The sequence below is a fragment of the Sus scrofa genome, chromosome 2 (assembly GCF_054392235.1).
Source record: "Sus scrofa isolate SSC_HxYL_T2T_F1_AM1 chromosome 2, Sscrofa_HxYL_maternal_Yorkshire_Landrace_v2.0, whole genome shotgun sequence".
Classification (NCBI taxonomy): domain Eukaryota; kingdom Metazoa; phylum Chordata; class Mammalia; order Artiodactyla; family Suidae; genus Sus; species Sus scrofa.
The window spans coordinates 70477640-70490783 of record NC_139384.1 but is presented as its reverse complement, the minus strand read 5'-3'; the positions used below and the strand labels follow the sequence as shown (position 1 = coordinate 70490783).

The window sequence follows — 13144 nt, the reverse complement described above, 5'->3', positions numbered from 1 at the left end:
AAGGTATAATTCAATTAGATGAATCAGGAGTCACAATTTGCATTACTCACAGTGACCACTACCTACAGAAATAAATCACCTTTTTGCCTAGGTTCAGTGAGGCGTGGTTTTCAGATCATTTCAGGCAATAAACTGCACGCTTGTTTACCAAATGTTAGCACTGACAGGTGACAGGAACTTACTGTTGATGAGGCTCGATTGCCATTCAGAGAGTTTGAGTTCTTTCCAAGTAACCACCACCTTATCCCTCCTTATAAAGTGTATCACAATTGGTGTCTATGTATTTGTTCCCCAGCCTTCCCCACCAAACTATGAGTTCCACATGGCTGGGCCCTCGGTGGGTTCCACCACCAGGATCTCTCACCTAGTTTGGCCCACCAAGTGGGATTTTCCAGCGACATGAGTTTTCCCAGCTGCCATTCGCCGTCCAACCAGGCAGCTAGAGAGTTGCTCTTCCGCCGTCCGCCCGGCTTGGCCCCGCCCCTCCCCGCCCCTCCCCGCCCCTCCCCTAAGAGCTTACTTCCGGGATACTTGAGGGAGGAGCGGAAAATAAGGCCTTATCGGGAATATTGCGCCTGCGCACATGGCGCCTTGCGCCTGCGCTTTGGCAGCGCGTCCACGGCCAGACCTAACGGTCCGCGCGCTACTCCCCGGGCCGGAAGTGGAGAGGAACTGTCTCGGGTGCGCCCGGCCTGGCTCACCGCCTGGCAGTCACCGCTGTCGCCGCCGCCTTCGGCCAGTGCCGAGGGTTTTTGCAGCCGCCATGTCCGCCAGTGCCGTCTACGTGCTGGACCTGAAGGGCAAGGTACTGATGGCTCCCCACCCTCGGTGTTGCCAGGCAACTGGCCGGGGCCTCGCCCCTGGGGACCCACCCTGTTGCTAGGTAGCCGGCCAATGGGAGCCTCCCTGGTCTTTGAAGCTTTGGCCTCACCTGAGGGCTCTACCCTGTTGGTAGGTAACCGAGAAGGTGTCTTCTGTCTGTGAGTCCTGCCTTGTTGCTAGGTAACGCGGTGGGCTGCGGCCGTTGCAAGGTAAACGCGTGCACGACCCCCATCCTCACCTCTGTGGGCAATGAGCTCCGGCCTCCGTGGGGGTCCCGGGGAACCCGAGGCCGCTAGGAGCGCGGGCCGCTGCCGGCATGTAAGCCAGGCCTGACGCCGCGGGGCTGGGCGACCCTTGACCGGAGGTGGTGAGGCGTGGCGGGGACACTGTGCCCTCAGGCCAGTCCCGCTCTCCGAGAGCTCGGAAGCTTCTGTTTATCCAGCGACTTTTCTGTAGCAGTCCTTGTAGGGGTTTCTTAACATTCATTGTAACATTGAGTTATAAGGGTTAGGTGAGGTGGGTGGTGGGAATGCTGTTTTACAGAGGGAGAAACTGAGGCACAGAGAGGAAATGCAACCTGCCTAAGGTCACACTGGTCAGTCACAGAGAAGTGGCAGGTCTGGGAGTGGAACCCAGAATCATTTGTTCATTCAGCTGGTATTTGGGGAATATCTACGAAGTGCTGGGCAGGGTGCTAACCTTTGGGTTGCCTTTGGAGAGCAAAATCAGAGTCTGTCCCTGTCCTTCTGGAGCTCACAATCTGATGGGCGAGAGGGACACTGATCTCAAAAAGCACAAATAAATATAAGTTGTGGAGCAGTGAGGATGTAATAGGAAAGTCCACCTCCGCTGGGGGTCAGGGAGGGCTTCCCAGGGGGAGTGACAAACCCAGCTGAGACATGATGGAGGAATTGGACATAACTAGAACCTCGGTGCTTTTCCCAGGGGTTTCAGGGAAAAGTTCTTAAAGGAGGGATTGCAAAGCTTTCAGAGGAGGCCTACTGTCTTCCCCCCAAGTCCATTCCTTCTAGAAGGCAACTGGCCTCTTTCATTGGGGAATAATAAGAAAAGACAGGACTAACAACATTAAAACAGGCCCCTCATGGATGAGTTAGTGGGTGCCAGGCCTAGGCGGAGGGAACAGGAGTAGCGCAGAAGCAGTAGGGAGTGAAGAGGTAAAGTGACTGTCCCTTGCCACCCCAGTCCCCACCCCCAGCACTTTCCCAGAGCCCCTTGAGTGGGTTGCCTGCCTTGGAGGCCACCCAAAGTCAACAGGCCCTGGGCCAGGCTTCCTTCCCCAGCCTTCTTAGAGGGCACAGGGCACACCAGGGACTGGGAGGGTGCAGTGTTCCCTGTGTCTTGGTAGCACATGTTCTTGTTTCTGCCATGGTCACCGTGTCCGCAGCAGTGCCGCAGACTGCCTGCTCACATCACTTGTTTCTTCAGCAAACATTTCATGAGCACCTCACATGCACCAAGTCCAGGGTTGACCTGAGGAGTTAGGGCTGAGCTCAAAACCTGTCTCTGCTGCTCAGCTACGTGACCTCGGGCAAGTGTGTGAACTCCCTGAGCTCAAGACAAGCTCAGCACCACCCATGGTCCACAGTCCATGTTAGTCCCCATGGACCTCGAGCTCTGGCAGGGGAGGTGCATGAAAGCTGACAGACCCAAACAGAGACATGGATCTAAATAGGCAGATGTACTTAGCAACAAGGGCAAGGACAAAGCCCCAGGTAATGAAGTTGCCCAACCTTAGTTTTGGCTGGCAGCAGAAGTGGTTACGAAAGGCTTCCTGGAGGAAGGAGAGGCCAGAGCTGGGAAGGTGACCAGGTGGTAGTCAGGTGGACAAGGAGGTGTCACAGTGGGCCCAAGGGGTGAGTGGCAGCCTATTGGGCCTGGCAAGCCAGAAGTCCTAGTTGGTGCTGGAGCCTCGGAGATGGCATCAAGAAGGCCATGGGTATTGAGGATGTCCAAACAGGAGGGCAGGACAGAAGGGACTATTTTATCTCAAGAAGGAAAAGCCACCATGAGGAGACCATAGCCTGGGAGAAGCATAATCAGACATGCCTTTCAGGAAGCTCCAGAGGCAGCCTCCTGTCCTGAGTAACCATCATGCTATTTATTATCCTCCGCCCCCCACCCCCTCACCCTGCCCCACGGACCTCATGTTTTGAATGTTGGCCTTCTGCGCAGACTCCATTAAATCAAAAATAAGATAATGGCACATCAATACATTCACAACCACTCGTCTACCTGACAGCCAGAGCCTCTGATCACCAAGGAAACCAGCGTGACCACTTTCAGCAGATAGAAAACCCTCCACGGACATTTCTCTGCCCCTTATCTTTCTCACTTCTCTGCAACTTCCATCACCACCTGCCACGCTCCTCCTCAGAAGGCTTCCATTGGCTCTCTGTTTTCCCCTCTTTCTCTGAATGTGTGCTGCACCCCCCCCCCCACCACCACCAGAGGCCAGCTCCTCAGGTTCAGGCCTAGCGTGCCTCCCATGCTGTCACTCTCCTTGGGGGCAGGCTTTGATTTATGTCACTGTGCCAATAACTCTCAAATTTGTACACCAGTCCAGAGCACTGAACTGGAGACCCACCAGTCTCCAGGACACCTTGAAGGTCTCACAGGCACTGCAAACTCAGCATTTCCCAAAACGAGCTCATCTTCACACCCCACCCTGCTCTCTCTGAGTGGGTGACGTTACCATCCATGCAGCTGCCCAGGTGGGAGACCTGGGCATTATCCTGGCCTCCTTTTTGTCACCACCACATTCACTTGCACAGACATTTACTGAGAAGCTCCTAAGGGCCAGGCTCTGTTGTGGGTGCTGAGACACAGCCGTAAAGTGGTCTGTTCTCAAAGAGTGTTAGACTTTAGTAGAAGCAACAGATGATAAATAAGGATATGAATATATAATGCAATGGTGATGTGGGCAGTGATGATAAAGTGGGGTTGGGAGTAGAAAGGGATAGGATATGATCTCAGCCAGGGTACGCAGGGAAGACTTCTCAGAGGAGGTGCCCTCTGAGCTGAGGCTTAAGAACTGAGAAGGTCTAGGGCAGAGCATTCTGGACAGAGGGAACTGCAAGTGCAGAAGCCCTGAAGCAGGAGCAGATGCACATTGCTCAGAGAGAGCAAGAGTGCTGGCCAGGGATGCTGGAAAGGGGTGAGCCCAGGGAACATGGATGGAGAGGCGTTGGAGGGGCTGTGAAGAGCCAGACAGCCATAGAGATGGACTTGTGGCTTGTTCTGTTTGAAGGGAGGCTGGGGTAGATGGCACTTTCAACAGGGGAGAGATCTGATCTGACCTTCGACTTCTAAGAAGGCCCCCTCACTCATTGTGAGGAAGGAATTGTGGAGTCAGGCTCAGCAGCAGGGGGTAAGGGTTGTCACCTCAGTGTTGCTTGCCATCTTCCAATCTGTCCTGGCTCCTGCCTTTGTCCTCTTATCCGGGGCCTGCAGCCCCAGCTCCAAGGCTACTCTCACTCCACCTAACCACACTCCTAGGTTTCCCATGGGCTGCACTCCCCGCCCCAAGGCTTCAACCACACTGGTCCCTCTGCCTCTATCGCACCTGTCCCCTGTCCCCTCAAGCCTCAGTTTGAAGGTCATACGCATGAAGAGTCTCTCACTTCCCCTTGAGCAAGTGTCTCAGTGCAGGGATCCTGTTTGTCTTGGTCAACCCTGTGTCCCTAGACCCAGCATGATGTACGGTAGCAGGATACATGCTGTATGCTTGTTGAATGAGTGGACCTCTGTGCAGCTCTGGTGATGAAGGTGAGCAAAAAAAACGAAACAGTAAAACCATGTATTTTATGAAACGACAGGTTCTGAGGCAGGCGGTTCCCAGTCCGGTCAGTTCAGTGGTGTCATTCTCAGCACCTTACTGAGTCCCTGCAGCCAGCTGTCCTCACGGACACACAAGAATGGCAGCAGCTCTAGGCAGCATCTCCAAATAGAGCCTGGCTTGGAATGGCATAGCTTCTCACCTCCTTTTTTTTTTTTTTTTTTTTTCACTGTAGACATTTATTTATTTTTTCTTCATTTTAACTTTTAAAATTTACATCCTTTCAATCCACCACTCTCATTTTATTTTTTAAATTTTTTTAGGAATTCTTTTATTACTCAATGAATTTTATTACATTTATAGTTGTGCAATGATCATCACAACCTAGTTTTATAGCACTTCCATCACAAACCCCCAGCACGTCCCCCACTGCCCAACCTGTCTCATTTGGAAACCACCTTAAGTTTTTTAAAGTCTGTGAGTCAGTATCTCACACCTCCTTTTTTAGTCCTTCAGGGAGGTGTAACTTACATGTAACAGACTGTGCTTATTTAAAGCATATGGTTTGATGAGTTCAGTTATTATGTATACCCAGGAAACCATAAGCACAGTCCATCACCCCCTGAAGCTTCCTCACACCCTTCTATGTCCAGCCTCTCCCCAGGCAGCCACTGATGTGTTTTCTGTTACTATTTCTCCAGATTTATTTAAGTGGAATCACATAGATATGCTCCCCATTGTCTGGTTTCTTTCACTCAGCTTAGTGATCCTGAGATTCCGTCATGCTGTCCCTGGTATCAGTAGATGTTCCTTTCCGCAGCTGAGGAGTGTCCCATGGTGTGGGTGGACAGTTGGTGTCTCCATTCACCTGTTGAAGGACACTGGCATCTCACCAGCCTGAATTTATTTAAAATAAAGCTACTGTGAACATCCATGCACGTGTCTTCATATGGACATATGGTTTCCTTTCTCTTGGGTAAACATAAGAGAGGAATGGCTGGGTCACAAACTTTTTGAGAACCTGCCAGACTTCACCAGAGTGGTTGTCCTCCTTCTATGTTCCCATCAGCAGTGGTACTGCTTATCCACACCCACAGGCCATGGGAGAGCCATGAGGAGAAGGGCTTCTCTTCAGGACACAGACAGGTTCTAGTACACTCAGCAGTGTTCCTCCCCAAATGCAGACAGAAGAGCAGGTGCATTAACATAGGAAAGGTGCCAACAAGATCTGCAGTGAGAATCTGTGGGATGTTGTAGTTGTGTTTTTCTGTTTGTTTGTTTGTTTGCCTGCACTCATGGCATATGGAAGTTCCCTGGCCAGGGATTGCATCTGTGACCTACACCACAGCTGTGGCAATGCCGGGGATTGAACCTGCCCCACTGCAGAGACAACACAGGATCCTTAACCCACTGCACCACAGCAGGAGCCTGCAGAACTGTTGTTTACCGTAGCATCTCCCGAGTAATGCAGTCCTGGACTCTTGCCCTATAGCCCCCTCCCACGCTCCCCCTGCAAAGACTTGGGGAAGTTGACTTGGGGAAATGCTTTCCTTGAGGAGCTCCCTGGGAAATGGAAATCAGATGGCCCTTTTAATGGACAGGTGTAATTGGGGTCCCAGGAGGGAAGAAAGCTGGTTTTCATCTTCCTCCCACCCCCACTCCCAGCATCCAGCTTGTGCAAGTGTCTTCCCTCTTCCACCTCCACCCAGGTGCTCATCTGCCGGAACTACCGCGGTGATGTGGACATGTCGGAGGTGGAGCACTTCATGCCCATCCTGATGGAGAAGGAGGAGGAAGGGATGCTGTCACCCATCCTGGCCCACGGGGGCGTCCGCTTTATGTGGATCAAGCATAACAACCTGTATCGTATCCCTTTGCGGGGCATTCCTGGGGGACTCCTGTTGGGCATGTGTGTGTGCGTTCGTGAGCAAGCAACTGAGAGCTGCCAGGACTGGCTTGGGCCAGCAGGGGCCATCAGGCACAGCCCTGTTTTCCTGGAGCTGCCTGTTGCCCAAGGATGACAAGTGTGACAGGGGTCTTTGTCTGGTCCATTCTGGTCCAGGGAGCCAGGGAGGCTTCCCTGAGGAGGTGATATCCTGGAAGAGACCTACAGGAAGGCCAGGTGTCCTCCAGCCACAGGAGTGCGCCTGCACAAGGAGCACTAGGCTTGGGCCAGGTCTCATTCCAAAGCTGTGGTGGGGATGGCTGGAGCACTGGAGAGAATTGCATGGTAGGAGCAAGGCCCAAGTGGTTAGCAGGAATGTGCAGTGTGGGGCCTTGTAGGACATCACATTAAGTGTGATGGGACATATTTGGAGGGTTTCAAGCAGAGGAGTGACACTGTCAGATTTGCGTCTTCTGGAAGTCTCTGGAGGCCAGACTTCAGGGATCAGGAGTAGACATGGGGAGGAAGGGGTCAGCATCCAGGTGGGAGGGGTGGTGGCTTGGACCATGAGAGGTAGTGGGAGACAGAGAAGGGGATATTCTTCCCATCCCTGCCCAGATCTCAGAGCCCCCCCCCACTCAGGCCATGTGAAGGCCTGGCTGAGCTAGTTTCCATCTGTGAGGTCTGACTGGCCACCCTATGGCTTTGGTCAGCCCTCTAGGCACATTCTGATATCCTGCTGCAAGAAGAGCCTGGCTTTGCAGCCCACAGCCCTGTTCAGACCCAGGCTCCATAGCTCTGTGACTGAAGTCAAGTCCTCGCCTTCTCACGGTCCAGGGAGATCCCTGCAGGACTGTTAGGGTCAGATGATCTGGTGCATCTGCATTGCACCCAGCAGACATGGGTTCTGTCACCTTTCCCATGTTCATGGAGACACATAGACCTTGCTAGTGCAGGTGTGGTCCATGGGCTAGAGCCTCTCCTAGGAGCCTTTTGGAATTGCAGAATCCCAGGCCCCAGGCAGCCTTGCTGGGTCAGAGTCTGCTTCTTAATGGGGCCACCCCTGGTGATTTGTGTGCACAGTACAGTGTGGGAGGTGTTGGCCAGGACCCTCATCCAGGTCCCTGAGGTCTGGATCCCCACAGCACAGAGTATTGCAGGTGGCCTGTAACCTGGGAGTTTGCTGTCTTGAAAGCTGCCCTGAGTCTGGGCAATGTTGTCCAAGTGTGGAAAGGAGGGAGGGGAGGCTGTGCCAGCTCAGCAGGAGCTGTCAGACCAGTTTCCAGTTGGGCCTCAGTGTTTCACACATGGGCAGCCAGGGAGGAGACAGCGAGGGCTCACCCCTCAGCTGCCAGTGCCCAGCACACCCTGAGTTCCATTATCAAGAGGCAGTTTCCAGCAAGGCCCAGTCGTGAGGGTTGGAGGTACCTGGTGCCCCTCCTTAGAAGGCACCTGGAGGGCATGTGACCCAGACTGGAGGTAGGAAGCCAGTAATCCTTTCTGGCCAAGGGTCCATTTCCTGGGGCCCGAAGCTTGACCTGGATGAGGCAGGAAGTGAGGTGGAGGCGGCCCCTTCTCTCTCCCAGAGCTCAGATCTTGTCCATGGGATGGCACAGGCCTGTTATGAATAGGCCCCCAACACGGGCCTTCGGTGGAGGAACTGGCCTCCCGGGTGGCTTAAGGCCCCTTAGGGAAAGAGGAACAGGAAGTGCCCAGGACACAATGACCCTGGGAGGTGGGTACATGCCCCCATGTCAGAGGGAGAGTGTGTATGCCAGGCACTTTACAAACGTCACCTTGGTGAATCTAGTCTCAGGCTCCCATCAAACAGATGAGAGAATGGGGGCTTTGTTTAAAAAGGTTTGTTTCAGGGATGAAGGCTTGCTGAAAGGTAAGAGCCAGAATTGTCCCTAGCTTCTTCCCTCAGAGCCTGGCCAGAGAGCCCTGGACCTCAGGAGGGTCACACAAGCCCTGGGCTTTGGGGAAGGGCCGATTGTGTCCTGCTTTCTGCTCCCAGGACACACTGCACTACCTCCTCCCACCCTGCTGCTCACCCCACTTGAAGTGCCCTCCACCATACCCTGGGCTTCAGCCCTCAGCTCAGGTATCACCTCCTCAGGGCAGTGCCCTGCCTAGCAGCTGGGGTGGGTACCCTCTGCCCCCTGCTGCCCTTCTGTCAGATCAGCACTCTCTAGGGACCTGGACCTTGTCCTACTGTAACCACCTGGTCTTGGACCCACTGAGGGCCAAGTCAATGGCTAGGGGTGACTCCGAGCCCAGGGTTGAGGTGGGCATCTCTCCCAAACATGCAGTGAACTGGGGTCTATGAGGCAGAAGCCCAGGCCTCTGAGTGCTCCTTAACTGCAGCTGCCATGCAGTGGTCGCCACCTCCAAGAAGAACGCGTGTGTGTCATTGGTGTTCTCCTTCCTCTATAAGGTGGTGCAGGTGAGTCAAGCCACAGGGGCCATGAGGGGTATCAGTCAGCTGGCTCTGAAGTATATCCCCACTTCCCAGCCACCCGAGAGCTGCAGCATCCCTAGGGAGTTCTAGAGCCAGAACCCCAGGAAGTGGACTAGGGGAACCCCACCTGCTCTGTGTGGGATTCTGCAACCTTAATTGTCCATCCACAAAGTGAGGCAAGTGAACAGGTGGGGCCCAGGCTTGGAGCGAACCCAAATTCTGGAAGGGACAGGTGTGCCCCCCAGATGGCTGAGGAAGGGTGGAGATGAGCAGCTGGGTTAACCAGGAGGGCAGAGCCAATTTCTGCTCAGAGTCTCCTCAGGGGCTATAAAGGCACAGAAGCCTGAGGCCCCACCACAGAGAGAGGTGACACATGGCAGGCCCAGCTGACAACCAGGTGGAGAGGCAGAGAGAGTGGCACATGCAGAGGCCTTGGGGTGGGAGTGCACTTGGTGCCCAGTGTGCCCAGGACAGTGTGGGGCTGAGGTCAGCAAGGTGGCAGGGCTGGACCATGGGGTAAGGGGTGCATAGGGCCTAGTGAGGAGTTTAGATTTCACTACAAGTCTGATTAGAGATAGTGGAGGGCTTTAAGCAGGAGACATACAAGACCTGATTTGAGTTAGAGCATCTCTAGCTGCTGAGTGGAAAAGGAGCTTGAAGGCAGCAGGGAGGCCAGTGAGGAGATTGTGACAGACTTCCAGGAAAGAAATGGATGGGCCTGGCCAAAGTGGGGGCCGTGGGGGTTAAAGAATGCACAGATTCAGACCCAGGAAGCTGGGGAGGGGGGAGAAAAGCTTTCATCCCTCAGCAGGTGCCATGTGCAGCTAGATCAGGAGCCACCGACGCCAGACACGGGGGAACTAATGCGGGCGCTGAGGACATGGGAACAGGAGAGCAGTGCGTTCCCTGGGGAGGCCCTGAGTACAGTCCAAGGAGTAGCCCTTGCTTCCCAAGCTGTCTCTGGCAGGGCTGTGCTGCCTGTGATTTCAGAGGAGAGGCCCAGCTGCTGCAGTCCTAGAGTGTGGAACCGTAGAAGTGGGAAGGAGGGAGGTTCTCCTCCCTGGAGTGTTTGGCGTTGCCTCTCTGCTGTGGTGTGTGTGCTCACAAAAGAGCTTCTCCCAAGACCCTCCTCCCCTTGTCTCCTGTGGCATCCCTGCCTTGAGCCTCTTAATTTTTCTGTTGAAATGGGGCAGATGCATCTGCAGGCACAGCTCTACAGACTGGAGTTCAGGGAGGCTGAAAGCAGACTTGTCCTGTCCCCAGTGGCTCTTGTCCCTCACCTGAGTCACTCCTGACCCAGAGCCCAAGAATGAAAGTTACAGTCAGGATTAAAGAGAAGCTTGGCAGGGGCCCCAGGCCTGGGGGTGTCTGTCAGGGTGAGGAAGAGAGTGGTCACCAGGCCTTCTAGGATGCCTGCACCTCCCTGGCCTGGGGCCTGCCTCACAGGCAGCCACAGCTGTCCTCCTGCCCACAGGCCCTGAGCCCAAGACCTTGTCTGTAGCACTCCTAGGAACAGGCAAGTGCAGCAGTGGACAAAAGGCTGCTGGCAAGGGCCTTGGGGCACAAAGTGCAGATGAACTTGTGCAGAAGTTCATCCCTTCCTCAACCTCCCTCTCAACCATCTGCCTCCCATGCCAATGCCGCAGGTGTTTTCGGAATATTTCAAGGAGCTGGAGGAGGAGAGCATCCGCGACAACTTCGTCATCATCTACGAGCTGCTGGATGAGCTCATGGACTTCGGCTACCCCCAGACCACAGACAGCAAGATCCTGCAGGAGTGAGTGGGCAGGGTGGTGAGCACTGGGCACGGGTCACGCCCGGGCTTGATGTTGGCAGGTTTGGAGATGGAGGAACCAAACGTGTATTCATGTTGTTGGCCCTCTGCCCCGGCTTCAGCTCACCAGGGGTTTTCTAAGTTACTCGGTAGTTATGGGTCCTTTTTCTACTCAGCAGCCCTGTGTAGCATGAGTGTTTTTTTTTCTGTTGCTAGGTCTTCATTCTCCATCCACAGGGGTGCACTAAATGTCTCATTATTAGGGAGACACCTGCCTTTGTTTTTATTGTTATAAAAGAGGCCGTGATGAAAAATCTCCCTTCTTTAAAAAAAAAAAAAAGCAAAGTATTAGAAAGAAAGAAAGATTTTTTTTTTTTGTTCTTGGTCTTTTGTATTTTTAGCCACACAAGCAGCATATGGAGATTCCCAGACTAGGGGTCGAATTGGAGCTACACCTGCCGGTCTACACCACAGCCACAGCAATGCAGAATCCAAGCCTCATCTGCAACCTACCCCACAGCTCAGAACTTTGCCAGATCCTTAATCCACCGAGCCAGGGATCAAACCCGCATCCTCATGGATATTACTTGGGTTCACTAACCACTGAGTCACAACTGGAACTCCAAAAAAAAAAAAACAACAACAAAAAAAACTCCCTTCTTTAATTTTTTCTCTCTTTTTTTTTTTCTTTTAGGGCCGCACCCACAGCATATGGAAGTTCCTAAGCTAGAGGTTGAATCTGAGCTGTAGCCACCAGCCTACACCACAGCAACAGCAATGCCAGATCCAAGCCACATCTGCAACCTACACCACAGCTCAAGGCAAAGCCAGATCCTTAACTCACTGAGCCAGGCCAGGGATTGAACTTGTGTCTTCATGGTTACTAGTTGAGTTTGTTACTACTAAGCCACGACAAGAACTCCAAATTTCCCTTCTTTAGAATCCTGCCATTCAAATTAAGGCCACTGTGGATTAAGCGCTTCCTGTGAACCAGGCCCTGTGCAAGCACTTTTTTTCACTCCAGTCACAATCAGAGGGTTTGTCCCCCCCATTTGACACTCAGAGAAGCCACATAACTTGTGCACATCTCACCCCTGCTGTTCCCCAAGTGGGGTCAGGGTCACCAGGTTACTCTCCCAGGGCGTCAGTCCCCTCTGCACACCGAGTGCAGGAGCAGTTCCTGCCCACTTCTTGTTTTCCTCACCAGCACTGTTTCCTTGGTCCCCTAAAAGCAACCGTTGTGCAGTCATTGTAACTGAAGATTTTTCTTGGAGTTTTTGGAAAATGTAAGATATTTCTGTGTTAAATGGCCCCAGGTCAAACCAGAGCCTGCCTTTTCTGGAGCCTGCTGCAGGGAAGGGCTGTTTTCAAGAATGTCAGTGCCTGAGCTGCTTAACTCTGAGCCCGGGCCCACAGGTACATCACTCAGGAAGGCCACAAGCTGGAAACAGGGGCCCCAAGGCCCCCAGCCACCGTCACCAACGCAGTGTCCTGGCGCTCCGAGGGCATCAAATACCGGAAGAATGAGGTGTTCTTGGACGTCATCGAGTCTGTCAACCTCCTGGTAGGCTTCCTTTATTTTCTTTTCAAAAAATGTCTCCTCCATGATGGGAAATAAAAGTAGCTTGACTTTAAAAATTAGCAAAGCCCTGAGAAGCAGTTTCCGTGTGATAGTACATCAGCAGGATTCACTTTGAGCCCCTTGTTGCAATGCAAGCTTGTTTTATCTTCATTACTTTTTATTCTTATTTAGAATGAATGCATGCACATCATTTAAAGGGAGAAAAAAAAAAGCAGTGTATAGAGTTAGAAAGTGAAGGCTCAGTTATCAGAAAGGCCAACTCACTGAAGAATTCATTGTCATCCTTTGGGACCTTATGCTGTAGATATGCAGACATATGTTGCTTTTCTATAAAACTGAAAGCATAAGATATGGTTCTCCTGCAACTTGTTTTTGGGGTTTTTAACATTTTTATGTATGTTTGTTTTTAATTTATTTTTTGGTTATTAAGTAGAGTCGAATTTTATTTTCAACATTTCTATGAATTTTAGAGCATGTACAGATTTGTGTACCCATTGTCATAACCAGGAAACAACAACTCCATCACCTAAAAAACCTCCCTCATGCTGCCCCCTTGGAGTCACACCCTTCTGCCTGTTCCCAACCCCAACTGCTGATCGGGTCACCATCACCATAGTTTTATCTTTTTGAGATTGTTGTATGAGTGGAATCATACAGAGTGACTGCTTGTGTCTGGCTTTTTTCAATATGATGCATTTAAGATTCATCCAAGTTGCTCTGTTTATCAAAAGTTTATTTCTTCTTATATTTGTTTATTTTATATTCTGAATCACAGTTTATCCATTCACCCATCAAAGTGGGTTGTTTCCAGTGTTTGGCAATTG

General features: G+C 52.3%; 2 protein-coding genes across 7 annotated transcripts in view; one reads left to right on the top strand and one right to left on the bottom strand.

Annotated features, from left to right (window-relative positions):
• The window catches only part of CIB3 (calcium and integrin binding family member 3), a 28326-nt gene extending 27879 nt beyond the window's left edge, over positions 1–447 (bottom strand). The window contains exon 1 of the mRNA XM_021083597.2: positions 365–447. Within this exon, the coding sequence (XP_020939256.1) occupies positions 365–420 (56 nt within the window). The 5' untranslated portion in view covers positions 421–447. The remainder of the gene's footprint in view (positions 1–364) is intronic.
• A 185-nt stretch (positions 448–632) lies between these two features.
• AP1M1 (adaptor related protein complex 1 subunit mu 1) overlaps positions 633–13144 on the top strand; it is a 29723-nt gene continuing 17211 nt past the window's right edge. For 5 of the 6 annotated variants that reach the window (XM_085009166.1, XM_085009165.1, XM_005661197.4 and 2 more), the window contains exons 1-5: positions 658–805; positions 6328–6484; positions 8882–8949; positions 10611–10741; positions 12155–12302. In XM_085009166.1, coding sequence (XP_084865292.1) covers positions 764–805; positions 6328–6484; positions 8882–8949; positions 10611–10741; positions 12155–12302 — 546 coding nt within the window. In that variant the 5' untranslated portion in view covers positions 658–763. 6 annotated transcript variants of the gene reach the window in all.